Here is a 24,282-nt window from a genome sequence, read left to right on the forward strand (position 1 = left end):
CCATAAAAGTAAACAGTTAATGTGACTTCATTTCACTGAGTTGAGAAGATTTTTTGCAATACACTGGCAGACGTACAATATATAATGCAAGATCATGTGAAGAAATCAAAGCATTATTTTACTAAAGACATTCTTCACTTTTTTTTAATGCTGCACATTGCACACTGTAGAGAAATATAAACTATAAATCACAACATAAATTATTGACGGATGATAGTCGATTGTTTACATTTGCTTAAATGAGAACTCAACCTATTTTATCCTACTTTTGCTAACAACGCTGTCATGGTCCCCATATCAAGTACAAAGCAAATGTATGGAACCAATAATTAATTAAATGGAAGTGCTTTTGGATTTTATATAAAAAATTCAAATGAATTCATTTGGTTGAATAGTCGCATGGGGTCTTAATAAGGTCACCGTCGTCGATGTTCCTCTGTAACCAGCGATTCTTATGTTGAGTGTGTCCAAAGCCTTCGTCATAGTTGCCTTTTGTCCTGAAAAGTTGCTGGTAATGGAATATGCAGTAGAATTCTCCATAAAGTGGGGTGAAGTTGTGAAGACTGGAATCAAGGAGAGAGACTTCAGCGTCTGCGTGGTCTTAGAAATGAAATCAAACCTCATGGTTTCCTTCAAGGCCAAATGTACAATGCTCATTTTAAATTGATTTTTATGTCATATTTATTTCATATGTTATTATCAGCCAATGTCTAATCACAGCTTTAATGTGGGTGGTAGTAGCCTAGCGGGTAACACACTGGCCTATGAAGACCCAGGTTCAAATCCCACTTAGTACAATTGTGTCCCTCAGCAAGACACTTAACACTAAGTTGCTCCAGGGGGGACTGTCCCTGTAACTACTTATTGTAAGTCGCTCTGGATAAGGGCGTCTGATAAATGCCGTAAATGTAAAGCACATTTTTTTTTAAAAATCACAAAAATCAGGAGCAGGCTTCAGCCAATAGGTGGTAGCAAATGGTCGATATTTTAAACGTCATGTCGGTGCTCTGAAGACGCAGCTGAAATGTTGGAGGCAAAGCCGGACAGATTTTCTTACCTCAGCTTCTTTTTGCAGTGTTTGCAGCAGAAACAGTTGTTGTGAAAAATGAACTTATCTGCCACCATCTTCTCCATTGGGTACACCGGCCTCTGGCATGCGGCGCACATGTCCTGCACGGCTGGCTGGAACTGTAGTTGGGTCACAAGTGTCAGATTTCCGCATCTACAACAACTAGGCCTAGATTGCACATTGTGTAATCTGTGTCTGATTTATACTGACAAATCCCAAGTAACGAAATAAATCAAAATAGTCATTTTATTGCAACAAATGCCAGGAGAAATTATTTTTGAAAAAGCAGGAAAAAAAATCACTGCAGGAAATTGTAGTGTTTTTGAAATGTTTTTTTTTCTTCTTCACGGAACGCTGTGAAAGCCAACGCATGAGTAATATTTCCCTTGGGCAGCTCCGCTCTGCTATCAACTTCTCATATTTACAGCGTTGTCCTGTTCTCTCTGAAGAACGGGGATTTCACGTTGGGATACGTGACCAGCTGGCTTCTTCCTGGACCAGTCACTGTTTGGTTGTTGTATGACTTCCTGATCTCCAACAGCGTGGTGACCACTGTTGTGGTCATAAGGGAGGAAATCAAAGCAATTCTCAGTCACACAGTTCTCACTGATCACCTCCTCATCTCCTCAGGGCTCTGCACTTCAAAGATGACCTTCGACCTTTGATTTAAATTTGCTGCCCTTGGAGCTGAAAGCTTCAGTCGTATCATTGCACTCCCTCTGGTCTCCTCAGGTCCACATTTACATTACGGTTTACCCTGCACAGGCACACTGGTTGTAAGTCTAGCAGCAAATTAGTTTGTATTGCTGGAGGAAGATCCCTGCCTGGCTACCATGAACTCTACGAACATGTTTCATCTAAGCCTTTGTAACAACATTCTCTATCCGTTATCCTTGATAATGCTTGTTCATTCGAATGGCATTCTTTCACAAGGTCGCAAAAGTCCAGGTCCATGCAGGTCCACACCTTGTCTTGCTCTTTTAGAGATTTGGACTGAGGATTAAAGTCTTTGGTGTAACTACCCAGTCTGGAACCTTGTCAAATATCCATTAATGCCCACTTGACTTGTGTCCTTTTCAAACTTTTTCCACTTTTGGTTCTTATTACTTACAGAGAAGGATGTAAATTTTATTCCTTTGTTCCACCTTGGTGAACTAACAGCCTTTCTTCACTTTCTTTTCACTTATTTGCCCTCTCATCACAGTGGTCTTTCTGTATGTTTACATCTTGTAAAGTACTACATAGGGGAACATGGCTTTTTGTCGAACACTGTGATGAACCTCCATCCTTAAGCTTACCCATTCTTTTCGGTTTAACTGGTTTGGTCTTGACTATGGAGGATCCAGGTTTGTGTAATTCTGCTGAAACGTCCTCAGCTGAATCTGAGCTTTTCTCAAAACTATTGCAGCAAGTCCCTGTGCTGTTCTTCTGCACTTGAGAGGCAGCACTGATCACCTCAGTGCTATGAATTATGTTATATGTATGGTGGCCCAGTGTGTCAACAAGCATGTGGTGGTCTGGTTCAGACTCCTCTCCAGTGCTGTTCATGTATTTACACTCAGCACCTTTACAAGATGGCAGCTCCTGCCCTTGGTTGGGTTCCAGGCTCTTTCTAAGGAAGGCTGGCTTCGGAGGAAGTGCTGGCTTTGGGCCGCGAGGTTTTCTGTCTTTTCTAATTGGATTCTGTGATGAAGTAGGGTGTTGGTTTGCCGCTGCAGAGCTTGTGGGTTGATTAGTGGGTCGGCTTAAACAGGTCACCGTTGCTGTTGCCTTATTCAGTCCTTCAGCGGTCACTTGTTCCCCTTCAGGTACTGATGAAGTAGCAGCTAATTTGGTTTCATCTGGAAGGTCAGCCAATGCATCATTCTGCTTGGATACAGCTTCCAGATCTCTTTTTTTCCTCCTCTGCTCGTAGGATTTGCCAGCATTCCTGTAAATCATTGCTGCTTTGAAATCTCCTTTAGTTACATTAAAGCTGGACTTCCCAAGAGAATTGAGAGCTGCCTGAAAATTGCCCCTCTGACCCTGATCTTTTTCTGTCATTGATGAAAATACTTCAGTTGTATTTTGTAAGTGCATATGAGTTGTTTGTATGTGACCTTCTGTTGGAGTCTCACTGTTTTCTAAAGTGTGGTGTGAATCTGAAGAATCGAAACTGTTCATTTTAGATGGACTCGACTCCTGCCTGTCCTCATCGACCCGTCCACTGGCTTGACTTTTCATGGGGCTATAAGCTTCTTTTTGAAGTACGACATACATGGAGTCTTCCTTGGGTCTTTCAGTTTGTAAAGGTTTCTCCTGGCCATTTGAATTCCCTACATTTGATTTTGCCTCCTGTCTCTCTTGGATACGGTGCTGTAGAGCCTTTGCCTCTATGGTGGCCAGTTGAAGACTTAAAATGGCCATTTGAAGGTCACTTATCTCATCGTCCACTACGTCTACTAGCTCAGCTTGGAAGACAGTTCCTTCATCTGTGGTAGTCTTATGTATTTCCTTTTGCTTGTGTACTTCTGTTGCACCTTGTGACCTCTTTGGGGGACCATCATTGAGGTTTCCATGTTCCACACATTCATGTGCCTTCACTACAGAGTTCTGGGTTAATGTTTGAGTGGAAGCAGAGTCTAAAGTGTTCTTCAAGCCTTCTTGGGTTTGGGGTGATTCAACATCCAGAAGACTCTCTCCAGTGGAGGCAGCATTATTATTTGCAACCTCAGCAGGAGTTGAAGTCAGATCTCCATCTGACACTGTTTCCTTAAGCGTTTTCAGATACTCCCGTTCTCCCTTTTCCATGAAGCTTTTGAATAGTTTCACTTTACCTCTTTCACAGTCTTCTAAGTGGAACAAACAGGGAACCTCATTTTGCTGTCTTGTAGCTGATGGCCAGCTGCTAGTTGACACCATCCTTTCTTTTCTTACTTCATGGACCACGTTATCTTTTGAGCAATCATCAATGTTCTTTTCTTCTTGTTTCAAAGGTCCAGTCTGAGCTTTTTCTTCATGTTCATAGAGTGAATAAACCATTACCTCATTACATCGTTGTGATGAACCTTGTATTACAACTCCCTTTCTCACAGACTCCTCCTGATTGAGCAGATCCTCAGTGATCTGGACCAAACTAGCAGTCCAGTACGCCTTTTCCTGCCTCTCTGTGAATGAAAGCTGATGGATGGGGACATCTATCTGTTTTATGTCCACATTTCCCTCGCTGTCCTCTTTCAAAAAGGTCACCTGGGGCTTCAGCGTTCCTCTGGGCAGCAGGCGAAGCATAATGTTCTTGACATTACCAGTTACCACCTCCTCGTGGTGAATATTGGGATGCTGCCCTGGAGACAAGTTGTATGTGGCTATGCCAATGTTGCCAGCCTCCTTTTCTTCGATTACAGTTCCACTTGAATGAATAACACTGAAGCAATAAAGAGATGTCAGGTTTGTTTGCACACTGTCATCTGCTGCTTTTGATCCTTCTATCAAGTTAATTTGGTCAATTGGTGTAGACTCAAACAAGTGGGCTCTGTCTTTTACGTTTGCTGTTTGCATTTTGTCTTGGGTGGCATTATGGTTTGGAGAATTGACATTTTTACCTGACTTAACTTTTGAACATTCATGACCTATTTCATGTTTTGGGTTTTCAGCTGAGAAATTGCCTCCCCCAGATCCACAGATAGACGTTTCCAGAATTTTTCTTTCAAAGGCTTCTTTGACTTCACAAATGCCTGTGTACATTTCGGTGGTTTCTGCAACATGCTCCTGGGCTTGGGTTACACTTGTTTTGTCTTTGCTGATATCATCCAATGCTTGGATTACACTGTCAGAAATTCCATCTTTGAACTGTGGTTTTCCTTCAAAGCCTTTCTTTAGGACATCCCTTGATTCCTTTTTAATCCTCTTTTGCCTGGACTTGGCAATTCCTCCAATGATGTTTTCATCTACTGAATTTTCATACATGCTTCCTTTTGTAGAAACCTCAGAGGACATGGAGAGAAATGTCATCAGCTGGTTTGTGTTAGCAGGACCTTGCTTTTTGTACACACTTTCCACAGACCTCTCCTGCAGGGAACGGGCTCTTCTAGACTCTTCCACCAAATCCCCTCTCTCCAGCAAATGTGCTTCATTGCCAGGATCTTCCTGCATGTGTTTGAGAGCACAGTTCTCAAATATCCAGCGCCTGGACTGGACCTCACCCTGGTATCCAATGTCCACAGCTGTGATCTCTGGCTCGAGGATTTCAGCCAGCTCCAGGTCCACCACCCTGTCCAGGGTCTTCAGCTCCGGGCATGTGTGCTTAAGGAGTCGTTTCAACTCACATTTCTGCCGCTGCAGGTACAGTGTTGTGATTGCCTCTTGAGAGGATGGTGAAGGTGTGAGGTGTAGGGTTTGGATTTCAGCCCTATGAGGTAGATCATCTTTCAGGTTTCTCTCAGAAATCTGTCTTTGTTGGCTTTGGGCTTCCTCAGCCATCTTTGGTCGACAAGAAAAATATACATATCATTATTACATCCGTAGTTTGGCAAACTATAGGCTCTAATAAAGACATGCTTTGTACCTCTCTTTCCTTCTGGTGCGAATGGAAACATGCACATCAGCACACCATAGTCTTGTTATCTCCATGCCAGCCATTATTCATAGTCCTACATTCAGCTTTCCCCACAGATTGCAATTTTTTGCAAGATGCTGTTTGCACGCTCAGTACAGCTCGTGTTAATTGCAAGACTTCATTGTACCATTCATTCAGTCATTGTTAAATACTTTTAGTAAAATCACAATAAAAAAAAAGATAATAGGTCTCACATACCTTAGTTGCTTTAGACCCAGGAACACCTGAATATTGTGCCTGAGAATAGAGTTAAATATATTATTACATGTATTACAGTATACGAATGCATGTTATTTCTAATAAATGTTTAGCAGGACAAAGAAATAAGAGGCAAGACCTAACTGGTTTTATGGAGCTGCCAAAAGCTGCTACTTTTGACAGATAGAGAGCAGAAAGTGCTTTTACGGAAATGGCTGATTTGTCCCATCCATAGAAGATGTCGCTGTCTCCAGAGCCAGCAGCTGGTGTATGCTTCTCATCTGCAGCACAGAAAATACATACAAAAAAATGGAACTATGCAAGTAGCCATTCACCAAAACACACACTCAAACCTGTGGCTAATTTAGTCACCAATCCACCTAGAGTGCGACAGGAGGAAACTGGAGAACCTGGACGAAACCCAAACCAACGGGAGGAGAGCCTGCAACCTCACAAAGCCGAAGCCCAGATTCAAAGTCACGACCATGTGGCCCTCAGTAGAATATTTTTCCATGATTCTTATATTACCACAAAGTAATTAACCTGAAACGCAAAGTTAAAGTGCAAATAAATCACACAAAATGAAATGCATGTATTTGAAAATATACTTTGGGTTTAAGCTTTCCCCTGCCGTGGCAGTGGGTCAGTGCGGGGGGGAAGGGTGCTGCGCTGACATTATAACATGGCAGACACAGATGCCAGAGCATTAAGCAGTGGCGTGAGTCTGGGCCACTTTCAGTTTCACAAAGAAAACTAGCAATAAAATAATCGCCACTTCCCCTGTACACAAGGTAATTACACGCATTTCGTAGTATCATCCAAGCAAAATAATACAGGTTTTCATTAAAAATGCCTTTTTTTTTTAATCCAAATAAAATACCATTGTGGTACTATCATATCTACACGACTCAGCAACACACTGACTCCCACATGACTGAAACGATATGGAGTACAGGAGGGCAAAGCATTTATAGTGCTTATACACATGACATTTATGAGACGCTCTATAGTAATAAATAGAACAAATTGCCTATTCAATTTGCGATTTAGATTCTTATATATTTTGCGCTGAAAGACACACACTTACCAGGAGAAAAGCGCTTCTACATCGGTGACCTGTCTTCGTCCTCTGGGGCTAACTAAACTCTTGCTGTCACTGGCAACATGACAGTAAAACTATCTCCACTCTACCGCGGTCACAAGGTCTCGGCCAGTTCCCGCTCTGTTAGCAGCCGATGGTGCTGCTGCAGGAAGATGGTGCCAGCATGCTATTTTAGGAGCACTGTGACACCAGGCTGAGTCAATCAGCAGCACTGGACGTTACTGTGCGTCTGGCGTGCGGGCGGGACCCCGTCACCTGTTCATGGGCGTAATTCAAACTCGGCAGTCATCTGCTGGGGCCTAGAGGCCTCGAGTGGCCTACTGACATAATGACACTTTTCAGAAGCCATGCAAATGGACCTGTACTCACTGTTGCATAGTTCTTCAGAAGTCCTCCCAAGATCAAAGGCCCCTGTAGATGTCTGTCTCTCTAGGTGTCTGGATTTCACAGCCTTGGACAAAAAAATTACAATGAATGAAGATGGGTTTGTTTATATATGGCCTGGTGACACACAACATGCACAGAGTGTGTTTGTGTGTGTGTCTGACGTCACAACGTGCACCAGGCCATAAATATGTACGCAAATGCATCTCACCTTTTCTGTACCCTTAAGGACTTTTTCTTTATCTGTATGCTCCTCTGAATCCTTCTTTCCATCATCAAAGACCCGCACGTTCCCATTCTCTGCAGGGGTCTTTGGGGTCATGGATTTGTGCCTCAGCACTTTTGGGGTGGTCACCTTAGACTCAAAGAGTTCCCTTAGTGCATTGGTGCTGACGCTCCCCCACCTGGGCAAGCTGTTCATGGACCTGCTTCGCTGGAGCGGCCGGACCTCATCCGGCAGGCCGGGCCGTGACTGAATGTCATTTTTTTCCACAGGAGGTGCAGGTTTGATCGCTTTTTTGTCAATTGGAGGGGTGTATATAATCAGAGGAGTTGGCTGATGGAATAAAGTATCAAATATTGGACAATATATCAAATATCCACATTTCTTATAAATAAAAATGTTTTAGGAACAGTGGAACTAAATAAAGGTTTTTCATCCTCACAACTACTCAGGTGCTACTCAGAGAAGTCTTTACACATAATGCCATTGTAAGATATAAAATAAGGAAATCTGGCAATAAACGGTTTAGGTAAATTAATATTTGATCTATGTTTCTGTTACGTGACACTGTTTGCGTCTGAGATATACAGTGGTTTTGATTTCATTGGTATATATTGTGCACTGTACTGTATGTATGCTTTTCACCTCTTGTTTTTCCTGCCCGGAATCAACTGGCTTTCTTTTCACAGAAAACCGATATCTGTCGAAAACAGGAATACAAGTGCAATGTCACCCTGGGCACAGACTGATAGACACACACGTGCATACACACAGAGAGACACGTTTCTAGTTTTCGTACTCTGCCACCAGCTGGGAGACTGACTTCTGCCTGTCCCTGAGTCCCGCATCAGAGATGGACAGCTTGCTGTCACTGGAGACGTTCCTGAGAGACTGAGTCCTCCTCAGAATGCCTTTCACCTCCATTGCCTTGCAGAATTGTCTGTGGGGTGAACGGACACAGGTTGAATGGTGGCACAGCACAGCACAGCACAGCAGAGCAGCTCTTATGAATGAATTACAGTTCAAGCTGCTGTCAGTGATCTCCACGCTCCTGTAAGGGGGTGAGAAACAAGAGCTTCAGCGCCACTCACATTTACTTGACGGGATCTCGACGGGAAATGTCTGCATGTTACATTATTCAATGTAAATGAAGTTGTCGTTCATATTTCCACCTTCCTCCAAACATGTCAACTTATGGTTGCCGTCACATACATATTAAAAAGAGCATAACATTTGCGTTTTGAATGTACTTAACTGCATGCTGCCTAATGTGCAACGAGCCAGGCAACCAAAGACCTGCTTTTTTTACAGCCACGGATAGAATCCGAATGCAATTGTTATTAAACAAATTCAACCCATTTTTTATTTCCAGGGAATAAACCTAAAATGCTGCCTCAGCACAATTTCACTTTGCTGTTTAATTAAGCATTAAAAGTAATATTACTGATTAACCTGACCACTAAGAATCTAATCAAAGGTTGCATTTCTGCGAATTCTGATCCAGTAGAAAGGCCATCAAATGACTATAATTATAAAAACCTATTGTATTGCACCATGCATTTACACAGGGCAAACAGCTGGGTCTGTTGCGCCTTGGAATAAGAAAGAAAAACCAGTGGCGCCTCAGTAAATCGCACGGTACCTTCATTCACCGGTGGAGCGTCATTCGGTGTTCAGCAGCAGGGTGTTGTTCCTCTCCGCATCACAAGACGCGTGCTCGGTGTCACTTCTCTGTGCAAAGTCCTCCTCGGTTATTGCTGCTCGCTCTGGGGAAGCGTTTGGATTTCAATGCGCACATCTGCTGGGTTTGTGCACAAGTGCATTAATCAGATTATGGTTATTAATGCGACAACCTTGAAAGGTTTGCAAATGGTTGCATTCAGGGGCAGATACTACTTACAGGCATTTATCTTGATCGCGTTTCTAACTCTCGGTTAAGCGCTTTTTTAGCCTTTGATCCAGTAGTTTATCCAGACGGAGGTCAAAGGTCACACTTCTGTAGACTCCCTACGCATATCCCAGTTTCACATTTAACCTTGTGGGGTCAGAGGTCACCATAGAGGGGGAAAATAATGTACCTTTTCACAACTCTAACATTACTGGTACTGGGAGTGTAGCCTATGAACATTAATTAGAAAATATGGTGCATTTGAAAGAAATATTTTGCACATTAAATGCTGACAGTAATAAATAGAATTCATATCGCACATTTACACCGGTTAGACTGTAGACTGTGGCTAAATCCCCAGGGTGTATGATCCGCTCCTGCACCTGAGGTGTGTGTTTGTAAGGCTTCAGAACCCCACGCATTTCAGCGTGTGTGACTGGGAAGAGCTGGGAAGAGCTGGCAAGACCTGAATCCGACCTGCACGCTGCAAAGCATGACGTTAAGTGGCCTTAAGTGATGTTAATGATTTCTCACGTGCCAGCGTCCAGATGATAGTTACAACACTAAATGCGGTGACCCTTATAAAGGTTTCCAGTCAAAGGACGAGAGATGATGGTGTTTCCAACATTGTGATTACCTCGGTACGAGGCTGTCGGTGACCTGAGGAGCAGCATTTCGACGCTGGTTAATCGTTCATGCCGTTGGGTTAATAGACAAGCTGCGTTGTGTAACCATTAGCCTGATAGCAGCCTTTGCTCCTGTTTTATGATGTGTCAGAATGTCTTCCTGTCACTTTCAGTCAGCAGATGCACACACCACACATTTTTGGAGATTCATCCCTAATCGTGGCAGTGCCTCTCCTGTCCAAATGTGGCTAATACTAAACGGCTGAAGTTATTTTAAGTTTTCTTTTGTGCTGCTCGTGTGCAACCTTTAGAGCAAAACAGCCACAATGTATGAACCTTCAAATTAATTTGATTAACATGCATTTCCCGCTCAGTGCCTTGCAGGCATAAATCAGCTCACTTGGTTTGATTTATACAACATGGAATTACATTTGAAAGAGCAATATTGTAATATTGTGTTTCACATCATGTAGTCTGTAATTAAATATAGTCATATTGCTGATAGCGGGTTAAAAAACATTGAGGTCGTTCTCGTCCCCATAAGAATGTACCGCAGGCCTCTCATAATATATTTGCGCTCCAGAGCTGTCAGCTCAGAAGGGAATTTTGACCCATAAATTGGCTTTTTGTAGGTCTGTCTCCTCTCCTGAATTCCAGATCCTCCTGGACACAAAGGTTAAAGGCCGGAATAGTTTTTTCCTTCCTGATGGCACTTGGTACCACCCTTCATGTCTCCAGTCATCATATTCATCATTTTGAATGGAGAATAATTCTACACATAAAATGAATATGAATAAATGAGTATATTTTAGTCGAATACATGAAATATGTGGTAAAAAAAAACGAATTTGAAATTGAATATTACAAAATATTTTTTTTGTAGACAGACAGACAGACAGACAGACAGACAGACAGATAGATAGATAGATAGATAGATAGATAGATAGATAGATAGATAGATAGATAGATAGATAGATAGATAGATAGATAGATAGATTGAATTCTACATCTTAAATGTGATGTGTATGTATTGGTTGGATAATATCACGCCCTTGTGGACTTTTCTCTTCATCACAATAACTCGACAGTATGAACCTGATGCTGGTCGTTTTGATTAAGCCTCTTGTGATATTCTTTCAGCTGTTCTGTGCGCTTTAACACTCAGACTTTCGAGTCTCTTTAATGTTCTGCCCTGTTTTGTTTTGCTTTGAACCCATTTTAAAGGGGCGTTTAAGAGCGGAGACGTGGTGTAGCCTGCACTGCTCCCCTCCCTCCAGCATCGGCGGGAGATGAAAGGGAATGTGGGATGGGCCGCCGCTCAGTGGGTGAACTTGGTGGCGGCGGCGTTGTGGGGGGAAGGAGGGGGGGTAGGGGGTGGATGGGTTGCCTGGGAGGACCCACCCTCCCCAAACAGACTCATACACACACACAGACACACACGAACAACACACTTCAGTGGTGCTTGCTGTCAGACATGATCAAAGTGTCTGGCACGGCTCTCATTATGCCAGGGAAGTGCAGACTGCGGTGGCCCCTGTCAGACAGACAAACCTCTGACTTGTTTGTCTTCCTCCATCCCTTTCATTCAAGGATGCTTTTGTAGAAGGTGACTGTCCTGACTTGCACCACAGGTGGGCAAAAGGCTGACAAATATAGCTGTCCAGTGAAATGTGTTTCATCTCAGTCTTGTGTAATCTGGCTCTTTTTATGCATCTTTACGCGGTTCCATATTAATAACATGTGGTATTTATTGGATTTACATCAGTGTGGTGTTTGGAACAGTAAACTGCTGACATCCGCCTGGAGCGTTCTGGAGAGCATTGTGTCAGATGGCAACATGTGGAAATGTGCAGATGTGCTCTTAACATACAAACAATGTGACCTTTGACCTTCAGTGCTGAGTTTCTGGACACCTAACTGTTTTGTGTGTGTGTGTGTGTGTGTGTGTGTGTGTGTGTGTGTGTGATTTTGTAAGTATGTGTTTTATGAGTAATAACCATAATAAGGCTGGAGTGCTTTTGCCTAAAGGTTGAACCCAATGAGGATGTCTGAGGCTGTGTAAAAAAGTATTTTCAATTAAATTGCTGTTTACTGTTGAATAATATTTACAATAAGAATGGCTGCATTTCGTTCACTGTACAATATTTGTTTCTCCAACACTGGTAGCATCAAATGAAAGTATATATTTGGAACAGATGGTTAGCAAGAATTGCCAGTTACAAGAGTCCATATATTAGGGAACATACTATGCAAGGATAGTAGTTCAAATATTAGATAGCACAATTGTCATTGCAGAAAATGTTTGCTACATCTAAATTTAACCCAATGTGTAAAACAGACAACAAATACTATAACTAGACAAATCTGTATATGACATACAATTCAATAATAGAAAAAAACTTCTGATTTTAAGCATGGATTGTGTCATTCCTTTTTTATTATTTGTATTTCAGTGTTTATTATTAATATTTTAATCAGGTTTGGGTACAAACCCAGCATTTACAGTACACGTTGTTGTTGCAGTGAGCACTGCTTTATGTCTGCTGTGAGAATTAGGCCATGTTGTGTCTTTGTTCCAAAAAGACAACATTCTAATGCGATAGCAGCCCGTAGCCAAAAGGGGGCGGAAATGAGCCGCATTGGCCGCCGATGAGACAAAGACATCTTCTATTTATCTTCTGTCAGCAGATGTGCAGTTACATTAATAAATGGATTCAACTTCATATCCTAAGATTTGCTGTTCAATTGATACAACCAACAACATTTACACATCAAATTATATTTTTGTATTGGCAAAAATATGGATAATGTCAAAAGCAATTTTATTAATCTAATACCATATGGCTGATCAAAAAAAACATTATATGACATGATTCTCTTTTCCCTAGAGGTCAGTGTTACAGTTTGCATTTACAGCAGGATAATAAATGCAGGATGCCATCTATAGTGGCAGCGCCCACTTAGGGCTCCGAGGCCCTGGCAGTGCCAGCTGGGTGGACTGTCAGATGGAGCCAACACTCCCCAGCTCCTCCACCCCACCTCGGGTAAGACTCCCCAGAGTGCCTGCACGTTACATGAGGTTGCCGCGACAACCCAGCCTGGAGCTGCAGAGTGATCCCAGCTGTGTCCAGGAGCAGACACACACACACACACACGTACACTAAAGCATTCAGCCTCACTCTGACGAGTTAAATGCCCCCTGTTTGTTACATTTTTGCGTAACTGTGCTCAGAGTGTGTAAGTCATACCAAAGAAATGTGTAGTCCACTGCTGTCCTGCTCCACCACCATTCTTGGCCATTGGAGCAGGCGCTCCAGCAAAATATTTGAATGGGGTGTCTTTGGAATGAGAGTGATGGCTTCTCCAGACTCCCTGTTTCGCTGCTTGTTTGTGGTGTGTTTGGTGACGGTGGATGTCGAGCGCTGGCAGAGACGTGCCTGTCACACCTTGAGAAGGTCAGCTGGTCAGGCGTCATGCCTGGAAACGGGCCCCTGCGTGAGTCATGCTGTGAATCACTCGGCCCGCGGCCTGGCTTTCCTCTCGGACTCTTAACTCGAGCGCGGGACGCAGAGGGAAAACTTTGCTGAGCCGCGGCGCCACTTAACATGGATGACAGTAGCAAAGCAGCTGTGGCACTTCATGAAATCGGACCAGGTCGCATTCGGAAAAACTGCTGCTGTGATGTGACATTGCAGGCAAGTGTCAATCATGCACCAACACTGACTTTCGCACACAGTAGCGCAGGCGAAAAGCATGCACTACATCACAGGGAGTGAGAGTAATTCTGGGTAAAAAAATACAGAAGATGTGAAAAACCCGTCAGTTCTGCAATGCTATCTAAAACTATACATAAATGGCAAAAAAAAAGCATAAGCGGTAGGCTTTCTCACGGTAATGGTGGCTTTATTGCAGGCGGAGCATCGACTGTGACGTTCCCTGCGTGTGTCGGTTCAGGTGCACTGTTGCAGCAACGTGCTCTTGCACAGCTGAGGGGGAGAGGCTGCACACATGCACACGCCCCTCGCTCAGAGTCCGGCCCTCTGCTCCACCCCCCCCGGGCTTTGGCACTCGGCAAGGCGCACAGCGCGCCAGGGCTGGCCCGCGTGTGGGTGTGTGTGACAGCGGGGCGAGTGCACGTTGAACACGTGTGCCTGTCGTGGTCTGAGCCTCAGGCTCCTAAGCTGCTTTGCTGCGCTTTAAGGGGGTAGCGGACGTTTGCTTGTTGTCAGGCTCACAATGCAGAGGTGGTGCGGCGCACATGGTCCAACACGACATCCTGGTAGCTAGAGCACAACAGAATGCTGCACTGCTTGGGCTCTCAAGTGACGGCTCACATACCCCGAGCACATGGGATGAACAGCATGATCCACAACAGCACAATTATACAATTTGTCATTTAAAAAAATTAATAATTATGACTGATAGATCAGGAAAACCAGAAAGCCTGCATCTCAAATTAGTCATCAGTCAAAAACTCTTCATTCATAGTCTTCAATTGTTTGGGACTGAAGGGCTCTATGTTATAGATGCACAAATATATTGTTAACGTGGTTTAATATTCAAGATTTGTGTTCTATCTCTATCAATATTAAATCACTATTAAACATTTAATATTGTGTTTGTAATATGATAAAATGTGGAAAGGGGTATGAATACTTTTTCAATGCTTTGTACACGTGAACGGTCTGAACTCTGCTGACTATGCAGCCCAGCAGCCTGTCACTGAAACAACACTTGTTGATTTGTTCATTTGCACAACACATGGTTTTAAGTTTTGGCTAAAACCCTCAAAACCTTTTCCTCCCACATCATTTCCTCATCCGGCCCTCAGAGAGCCACCGCAACTCAGCGCCGCTTATCTCCGCAATGTAAATGTGTAATCAGTGGCGCGATAATGTACTTTTTGGGACGTGAGCGGCCTCTGCGATAACTGCGGCGTGTTTGCCTGTGAGTTACGTGTCCCCGCTCTAAGCACACAGCACCACATGTCCGCTGATCTGTAAAACGCTAACGCGTGTTGCGCCCTGCGTTGTGCATACTGTGCGAGATAACGTGGGTTTTTACACAGTGGGAGCGACCGTGTTTACAGCCCTGGAAACCAGCTCTGATTGATTAGTCAGCATTTTGGCTTCCATGTGAACTCTCCGAAACAAGCTGATCACATGGTTCACATGGTACTGGCCCAGAGCTTCAGTCAACATTGTTGGGACCAAAAATGGACATCTGCCAAAAAAAGTGGCTTTTTTTTAATACATATGTGTGTGCATGTAAACACTAAATTACTTTTTAATGAACCTAGTACATTGCGTCATATGTCATCTGCGAGAATGCTAAGACGTGCAAAGGAAATAAAACCCCTCACACGTATAACTGGTAACGTTTTGGGTAACTTTGGTAATTCTGTATTTTTGGATCACTAGTCTAGTTTCTTTAAATAGGACTACGTATGTGAAAACACCATACGGGCCCGAGTTGAACTTTTTTGCATACAGAGAGAGAGAGAGAGACAGGTGGAGAGAAAAACGGTGAATGTGTGTTTTGGCGGGGGGGTGGGGGCGGTCAGTGTAGATTCACTGATCCGGTCCAGAACTCTGTGTTCAGTGTTGTCAGGATGGCGGGAGAGATCTCAGCCCCCCCTCCCCGTTGTCCTCTGTTCTGGACAGGAATATCAGGTTTCCTGTCTGTGCTCTGCACACTTTGTACTAAAGCTACCCTCTAATACACACACACACACACACACCTCCCCCTCCGTTGTCGTCGGAGATGAACAGTACTGTGTCAAGGCAACGTGCTTTCCAGCTCTGCGCATGTTCGTGTGTATGATCTTGATGGCTGCCGTCCTGCTACAGCTGAGGCCAAATTCTCTCTGATCAGCAGGAGGAACACGGTGCTTCCATGAGGATAAGGGCTGCCCACACCTTCCCGGCAGCCAAGAGAAAATCCAGACCAAAAAATACAAAAAAAGAACTTACGCAGAGGACATGTATACCGGTCGAGACGCTTGTGCAACATGCGACGCTACTGAACTGCATTAGCCGCGACCCGCATGAAGGATTGGGTCAGCGCGGAGTGGTGCAGGGACGCCCGTTTATGTGTGTGCTTTCATTCATGCCCCCCCAACCCCCCCCCCCCCCCCCCCCCCCATCACCCCGTTGGAAAAATGGAGGATTGTTTTCCTTGCGCATTCCTCTCCAGGCAGAACCCTGGGTGACCCTCACTGGTGTGGCGCCAGTAGTGGTGGAGTTGGCAGGAGGAGGAGAGGAGGAGTTCTGCAGGGGGAGGGAGGGAGAGAGAGAGAGAGAGAGAGAGAGAGAGAGGCTGCTATGCTAATTGAGCTCAAGGAAATATAAAGAAGGCCGTACACCGGTAGGACAGACTGGTATTAGTGTCCCTCTGCCGCATTGTGCTTTTAAAAACCGCGCTTGTGTTTGCATTGTGAGCTGGGCCCTCATCCCGTCCTGATTGACCTGCGCTAATGCACTTTTCCGTGTTTGTGGGCATATTTGGCCGCAGAGGATTTGCCTTGAGATGGGATTAGGCCGAATAACTCAGACGAGCAGGCAGCCTCTCTCAGGCTCCCAGTGCCCATGATGCCTCAGCCTGGGACGCACTTTCCTGCATGTGTGTGTGTGTGTGTGTGTGTGTGTGTGTGTGTATGTGTGTGAAATCTGTGTCATGGATTTAGTTAAACCCCAGACCCGTATTCTTAACCTTCGTTACTTAACCCAAGAAAGCATTTAATTTGTTTCAATTTCATAGACTACCTGCTTCATGACCTAATGCACTATTTTTGAGGTCAAACTGGCCAATTTGTACATACACGTGTATTTAAAAGGGCAACCTGTAAATATTAGGGGTACGCAGTGGAATTGCAGGATAGTTTGGGCTGCTGCTAACATGCAGGTTAACATGCTAACTTCAGTAAGTACATACTTATTGTTATTATAGATCATTTAAATTAATTAGAAAATTTGCATTTGTGTTTCGGTGTCTTGATTTTAAAAGACCCCCTTCACTGTGACCTCGTGCACGTTTTGTAGGCTGAACTGGTCCAATACTACTGTGAAATATTGGTCAAACTATATTTTATGAATTATTAACTTCAATTGTGCGCACATGTACATGGTTTCTGAGTTTTCTACTCTCTTGGTACTACAGGAAGGCTGAGCTACTGTTAGCTGAATTGCATGCTAACTTGCTGTTGGTTTGGTTTTTCTGTTTGTGATTATGCTTTTCATTCTTCCACGTGTGGTAATGGTAGTCAACAGGGCTGTTATGAAGCTTCTTCTACGGGACCCTTTTTAGTGTGTTGTCATTGTAAGCAGCTGCATGAGAATCATTAACACTACTGAAGGAAACAAGTGTTTAACATATAGGCACTCTTACAGGAAGTCACTTGACCAACTTAGCTGCCGAGAGATGACATGCATGTTCACTGTTTTGAAAAGCCTAAATCTTGAGCCAACTTTTTGTGTATACTCAAAAACTATCGTTGACTCTTCGGTTTTGTTCTACAGCATAAATAAATGATTAGATTTTGATAAGAAATGTATGGTAAAAGCATTATATTTGATCTCTCATCTGTCCATGAATTTTCCCATGGACAAGAATTTAAAGTGAAAAAGTGAAAGTGGATTCCGGATTCAAACCAGCAACCTTCTGATTAAGGGGCCACTTCCTTAACCGCTAAGCCACCACTGACCCAATAGTTAAAGCTTACAGCACCTGGTATTCCCAGGCGGTCTCGCATCCAAGTACTAACCAGGCCCGACCCTGCTTAGCCTCCGAGATCAGATGAGATTGGCGTGCTTCGGCTGGTATGGCCGTAAGCACTGGTACTGGTGACTCAAAAATACCATGAGCAATTCTTCACACATCTTTGCCATCAACACGCCCCAAATTCACTTCAACAAAATGACACCAATGATTTTCTGCTCACTCTGGTCCTCACTGGTTTGTCCCCCGCTGCATGGAAACGAATAAGGGCCATCGTGATAAGATCAGGTAGATGTGTAATGGGACGGCTGGTTACCTACCACAGTGTGGCATGCAGCACCGGCCTGCGTAAACAGCCTTCGTCCAGCGCACATCTGTAGAGGGCAGTATTACAGTTGGGTGCGGGGGCTTTTATAGGGGCATCACTACACAAATTCTCATGGTTCGACAATTACATCATGTTAGAAAACTGGACTCGCCCACCTCTCTTATTGCAGCGCTGCTGTATTGCAGTTTATGAGATTGTGCCCTTTCTGTAAGACTCTTTAAATGACCCAATTTAATTTCATAAGTGTACGGGCACATTTATCAGGGACTGAGATTAAGAGTGTTGCGCTGTAAATCATCTCCCGGTGCTCTGAAACGCAGCACGGTTGCTGAGCATTGCTGCATGTTTCCTCGCAGCCCTGTTCTAATGTTTAGCAACAGCAGGCAAATTGGGCCCGACGGTGACACACCTATGCGGCAGAAAGAGTTAGGGGACCCATCTGACTTTCACGGGCTGGTGAAACCTGTAGGTTTGGAAACAGGGACAGAGCATTAAGCAGACCAAGAGTTTTCATCTCAATCAAACAAAACCAAAAATTAGTACGCAGAATTCCAAGATGGGGATCTGCACCGGTAAAAAAAAAAAAAAAAATGACATGATTGCTGAAGTAACTGTTTAATGAGGGGGTGACAATAATGCACGCCAAGCTGTCGCCACAGTCGGGTCTGGTTTGTGAGGTGGCGGGCTTGATTAATGGCCGGAGTCAAAGTGGACAGACATGGCAGCCGAGGGAAAACAACAATCCGGCGAGAGAGTGAGCAACCAGCTAATATTAGAGCGTGCATTTTCCGCCCATGTGTTTGTCACCCCACTCTTTCTGCTGAAATCATGCTGGATCATGGGGCTCTTGCGGCACTGCAGCGGGGCCCGGGGATGGTGCTGATGCAGCCTGCCGGTGATCAGGTCAATGGGGACGAGTCGATGGCGCCGGCAGCAGCACCTTAAAGTTAATTCGCTCGTTCGTAACGAGCCTCTCTGTTTCTAATGCGGAGTGGATGGAAACGCTCCAAGTTAATGAGCGCTCCTCAGGCCGGAGTCTGGCACGGGTTGCGGTGTCACGACCGGTGAGCTGCGTGGTGCGCGAACCTCACGACCCACCCTGAGTCCTCAAAGCCTGTTTCTCCCGACCCTTGCTCATGATCCCTCTCAATGCCACACTGTGCGTATTAATAGGAGAAAATAACTGACAGGCACTATTTATAGGTCCTCAGGACCCACTGGAACTCAGTCCCAGTTATTTTGGAACGGCGCGCCCGCGGAAATAGCGGAGCCGTCATGAATCCCAGGGACGGTGGGGAAACAAAGGAAACCTGGCAGTGTAAGTGGGCAATTAGTGGCCAGAGTGCAGAAGAACACACCTCGTGCTCACACACACACACACACACACACACACTCATGCAGACGCTCGCAATGGCCAGACTCTCAGACGCGTGCCGACGACTGGCCGCTCCGACTGGGGCGGGCTTTTGCACACGATCCCATGGCCTGGGTTTTCTTGGGGTCTCGTGGCAGATGCAGGAGTCATGAGCGCAAAACTGAACTAAACACCCTCGTCTGTGCGTGAGGAGGGCAGGGCCTTGACCTCAGCGTAGGTCTGGTGTCCCTAATGAAGTGCAGCGGTTTTCGCCCCCGTGACCACCTCTACCGGCGGGGGCTGCAGATGATATGCCCACTGCAAAGGTGGAGTGGACTCTGAGACGTGGTGTCCTGGTGCATAACATATCATCTAATCCCATTCATCAAAGCTGGCGTTTTAATAAGGAGACGCTCCTGCAGCAATATTCCCGCCCGCGCCCTCCCACACGTCTGCCCCTGGACTCCGGATGATAATTCAAGGTGTGGCGCCTGACAGAGTAAACACTCTGCTCTGGCGGTAGGGGCAGGTCCCTACCTGTCATCGCTTTTCTAATGTTGCAGTTAAGCTGAGATGGATGTGACTCCCTGACCCTAATTTAATTTGAGGGCGCGATGAGAACACCATATTCTGCTAAAAAATAAATAAAGCAGGTGTAATATTTTACACATTCAGCGTAAATGCATGTCTAACACTACTTTTTCATTTTCTTTAGAAAAGTATTGAATGTATAAATTCACATTAATATTTATAGTCATTGACTAGTTCGACGAACACTAGCCCAGACGAGTTATTTGTATCTGGACACAAAAGAGCACTTGTAAAATATGTTATAGTGCATCACAGTATTAAAGTGTTAATTGCATAAATGAACACACTTTTTCAGAAGCTGGACATTTCTGTACAGTGAAGGCTTAAACTTAAATTAAATGGACCCTGTCTTAAAATGACCTTTTTCTTCAATACTGTCATTTGTGCAGATTCACTAGCAGCACCTCGATACAATGGCCCCGATGCGTCATTTGTATTTGGACACGCTCATAAAATATTAATAGCGGCCAATTGGGCTTCCTGGATGTATATTTAGCGCGGAGAGGCGCGTCCAGAATGGACACTCACCTTTTACAGACATTGCGTAAATGGGCGTAATCACAGGTTTAAAATAAACACGGCGGAGCGACTATTTTTTGCCCCGCAGCACTCATGTCCATGTTTGCAAACATGTTTGTATAAAGTGCACCGTGGGGTTTTAAAATAAAAGTGCACCCACCCCCCCCCTTCCCTAAAACCCCGTTTCCCTTTTGGCCACGGGGGTAAATGCAATCAAAAGCCCTGTGAACTTATAACCAGTTGTGGACTCAGGCTTGTGGAGGGGAACCAGAGAGGGTTGGGGTACGCAGCAAACGTGCCACCGATCCGGAGGGATTTCCGGAGCCGCATGGGTCTTTTGAAACCAAAGTCTGGGCTGCCTTCGCTCATCTCCCTGCCCTCGGGGCAACACAGCCGCTCCACTTCCTCTCCCATCATGCCGAGCAGGGGCCGCCCGTCTTATGGAAGCTGACGACGCAAACAGAAACATATCAATAAGTAATGTGAGTGGGGGTACGGGCACTCGTGCAGTCATTCATTATAAATAAACAGTCGCACGTGAGCCCAAAGCGGCAGGAATCTGACACTTTTGCTGACAGACTCAATTATGATAGATGCCGCTGAGGCTCTCTCCCCTCCCGCTCCAGCCAGGAATTTTTCATGTGCCGCTCCCTGACGCAACCTGTGCTACTCGGGCGTCACCAGGGCCCTCGAGCTGTTTATTCTTATTTACACGGAGCGTGTTGCCAAGCCTTGTACTGTACCCACTGTACCCACTGTACCCACTGCGAGAGGAGCGTGTTGCCAAGCCTTGTACTGTACCCACTGTACCCACTGTACCCACTGCGAGAGGAGCGTGTTGCCAAGCCTTGTACTGTACCCACTGTACCCACTGTACCCACTGCGAGAGGAGCGTGTTGCCAGGCCTTGTACTGTACCCACTGTACCCACTGTACCCACTGCGAGAGGAGCGTGTTGCCAAGCCTTGTACTGTACCCACTGTACCCACTGCGAGAGGAGCGTGTTGCCAAGCCTTGTACTGTACCCACTGTACCCACTGCGAGAGGAGCGTGTTGCCAAGCCTTGTACTGTACCCACTGTACCCACTGTACCCACTGCGAGAGGAGCGTGTTGCCAAGCCTTGTACTGTACCCACTGTACCCACTGTACCCACTGCGAGAGGAGCGGTGCAATCAGATCTCACCACAGCTCCGCTGTTCTCAGGTCTATACTGCAGCCGGTGCAGCCGTCTTGCCGCACTTTTTCTGTGTTGCACAGTCGCCTGATGCTTGTGGGGGTTTATCATTTTGTTTGAGTGTGTGTGTGTGTGTGTGTGTGTGTGTGTGCAGACGCGCTGTGTGAGTATGTCTGTGAGCGCCTGTGTATGTGTGTCAGAGAATGCATTCTCTTATAGTAGAATGATAGACAGCAGTTGCCAATGTGTGTGTGTGTGTGTGTTGGGGGGGTACTGACAGTAGCTGTGTGTGTGTAGGATCCAGTGTAGGGAGTCACATGCTCCCCCATGTTCCCAGCCTGTCTGCTCACCTGGTCGTTACCATGGGAACAGCCAGACAGCAGCAGACTTTGCACCAGTCTCCGCTGGGGATTCGGAGCAGAGGTCTCGGTCTGCCTCATATCACTCCGGCGGCCCCTCGGCCCCTCCTCTCCCAGCTGGGCTTCCAGGAAGCACTACTCCTCCTGATTACAAGTCTCTCGAACCTGTTTCAAATTGCCAGGGTGTTCCTTTAAGTGTCCTTGTACAGGGCCTGTTTTATTATTTTTTTGTCTGATTTCCTTACTCCCTTCTCCTCTGTGCTGTCTGGCCTTGTATAAAGTGACCCTGTTTGCAGTCCACAGACCATCATGTGTGTGGACCAGAGGAAAAAAATGTCTTCTCTAATGATGATAATAGTAAAAACATTTCAAACCTGTAGTAGTCTTAACACACACTTTCACTGACACACCTCTGCTCGTATTCTGCCCTAGTGCCATTTTTTACAACCTGTTTATGCATGATTATTCCGATGCAGACACTTCTGCAGACGCATCCGTCTGAGATTTTCCCAAATTGGAGACTGAGACCTTCCTATTGGCTCATACCAGATTACAGCTTGAAAAAAAAAAAACACTGTGCCTTTGTGCCTCCACTACATGTCAATGTCTGATCATTTGCATTCCCTCAAGAAAGAGAGAATGAGGGGGAGGGAGAGAGACACAGAGAGAGGGAGACCCTAAAAGACAGCACAGAACCAGTATTGTGTGTGTGCGTCTGAGGGACAAAGTTTCTGTGTGTGTGTGTGTCTTGTGTCTAATTCTCTTTATGTTGGTTTAGGCATGTATATCTTTGATATCTTTGTCCGTGTTTGCATGTGAGTGTGTATGGTTATATCGGGATTTGTGCATGAACAAATGTCCTCACAAAGATAGTATTCACAAATTGTGGGTACCTTATGGCTGGTCCTCTAATTATATGGATTTATCAAAATACACAAAGAAAAGTGGTCATTGTTTAATGGGGTAAAATCAAGTGTGCAATGTTGATGAAGAGTAATTTTATTTTGCGTGTGTGTCTAGTGGGTGGGTGAACTACTCTGTATGGGGAGTGTGTGTAGGGCTGCCCTGTGTTGAGGACAGGGGTCTTATTCTGCTCTGACTTTATTATGCTGACGCTGAAATGGTGAGATGTTCCCGCCTTTATCGCACCAGTTGCACACTTCTCCCCTTTGTGTTTTGCCAGCTGCCCTGTGAGAAGGGGAGGGTCGGGTCTCACTCAGACATTGGGAAAGTCTGTGTGTGTGTGTGTGTGTGTGTGTGTGTGTGTGTGTGTGTGTTTTAGGGAGAGAGTGTTGTCTTGGACAGAGGCCGGTTCCCCAGGCATCTCTATTGCAGAGCCGGCGCCTGTGATCTCCCTCCCTCCCACACACACACACACACACACACACTCACACAGACACACACACTCATACATTAACACACCCAACCCCACCCTTTCCCAGCTGCAGCTTTGGGTGCCAGGGGTGAAGCAGGGAGCACAGTCAGGAAGGGAGGGGGGCAGTGGGGTTGTAGGAGGTGGAGAGCATCCTGCAGTCAAGCACACGGAACTCCCATCACCCTCCCTCACACACACTTACATAAACCAGCTCCGCCAGCTCTCTCTCTATTACCCTCCACCCTCTCTCCGTTTCTCCCTCTGTGCCGTTCGTCTGTCTCTCCATCTCTGCTGGAGTCAGACTCTCACACGGAGTCACATGTGAGAGCGCACTGCTCTCTGTCTCTCTCCAGGCTTCTGTGTAGAACTACGCACCCCCCCCCCCCTCTTTCCCCGAAACAAAAACACTTCAACACACACACTTTTCTTTCGGGCCTCAGGCCCGCTTTTCCAGCGGCTCTTTGATCCCGTCTCCCCTTTGACCTCCCTGGGTCAGCATGTTCCCCTCTGTCCCCACTGTGTGTCAATCTGAAGTGGCCAAAGGCAAAATCCAGCTGACAGTGCGCCCCTGCTCACCCAGCTTGACGTCACAATCCTTGTTCGATACTGGACACCTTCTGCAGTGACATCGGTGTTGGATCAGGGCTCAGAAACCGAGAGAGCAAATAGTCCATTTAAACATCACACCCGACTTCTTAAGGGGTTAGATATTTATATCCATGTCTAGCTTTGCCCGGAAATCTCTCCAAATATTCAATAAGCATTTTCTTGTCTTGCTGCAG

The 24,282-nt window shown here is 45.4% G+C and overlaps 1 protein-coding gene and 1 pseudogene across 7 annotated transcripts; both read right to left on the bottom strand.

The window, feature by feature from the left end:
• Nucleotides 1–102: 102 nt before the first annotated feature.
• Nucleotides 103–9,484, bottom strand: LOC114784366 (xin actin-binding repeat-containing protein 1). 7 transcript variants are annotated; one of them, XM_028969706.1, is made up of 10 exons: nt 9,471–9,484; nt 9,213–9,371; nt 8,370–8,510; nt 8,216–8,270; nt 7,559–7,903; nt 7,333–7,414; nt 6,006–6,142; nt 5,862–5,900; nt 1,058–1,188; nt 103–563 (listed from the first exon to the last, which is right to left on the bottom strand). In XM_028969706.1, the coding sequence occupies exons 3-10, from the start codon at nt 8,492–8,494 to the stop codon at nt 380–382; spliced, it is 1,098 nt and encodes a 365-aa protein (XP_028825539.1). In that variant the 5' UTR covers nt 8,495–8,510; nt 9,213–9,371; nt 9,471–9,484; the 3' UTR covers nt 103–379. The 7 variants fall into 7 exon arrangements, with proteins under 7 accessions (XP_028825539.1, XP_028825541.1, XP_028825535.1 ...); XM_028969708.1 differs by having other exon boundaries at nt 453–600; XM_028969702.1 differs by lacking the exons at nt 103–563; nt 1,058–1,188; nt 9,471–9,484 and adding exons at nt 1,216–4,756; nt 4,805–5,527 and having other exon boundaries at nt 9,213–9,332.
• An 8,313-nt stretch (nt 9,485–17,797) lies between these two features.
• LOC114785000 (uncharacterized) lies at nt 17,798–17,915 on the bottom strand (annotated as a pseudogene).
• Nucleotides 17,916–24,282: the final 6,367 nt, after the last annotated feature.

This window comes from Denticeps clupeoides, chromosome 2, assembly GCF_900700375.1.
Source record: "Denticeps clupeoides chromosome 2, fDenClu1.1, whole genome shotgun sequence".
In the NCBI taxonomy this organism is placed as follows: domain Eukaryota; kingdom Metazoa; phylum Chordata; class Actinopteri; order Clupeiformes; family Denticipitidae; genus Denticeps; species Denticeps clupeoides.

What these genes read in the sequence shown, in the direction of transcription:
- LOC114784366 (XM_028969701.1), bottom strand. Translation starts at nt 8,494, where the DNA reads ATGGAGGTGAAAGGCATTCTGAGGAGGACTCAGTCTCTCAGGAACGTC. An exon ending in CCGGGCAGGAAAAACAAGAG is followed by an intron (nt 7,904 to 8,215) that starts GTGAAAAGCATA and finishes TTATTCCATCAG; the next exon opens with CCAACTCCTCTGATTATATA. An exon ending in CTGGGTCTAAAGCAACTAAG is followed by an intron (nt 5,528 to 5,861) that starts GTATGTGAGACC and finishes TGTCGACCAAAG; the next exon opens with ATGGCTGAGGAAGCCCAAAG.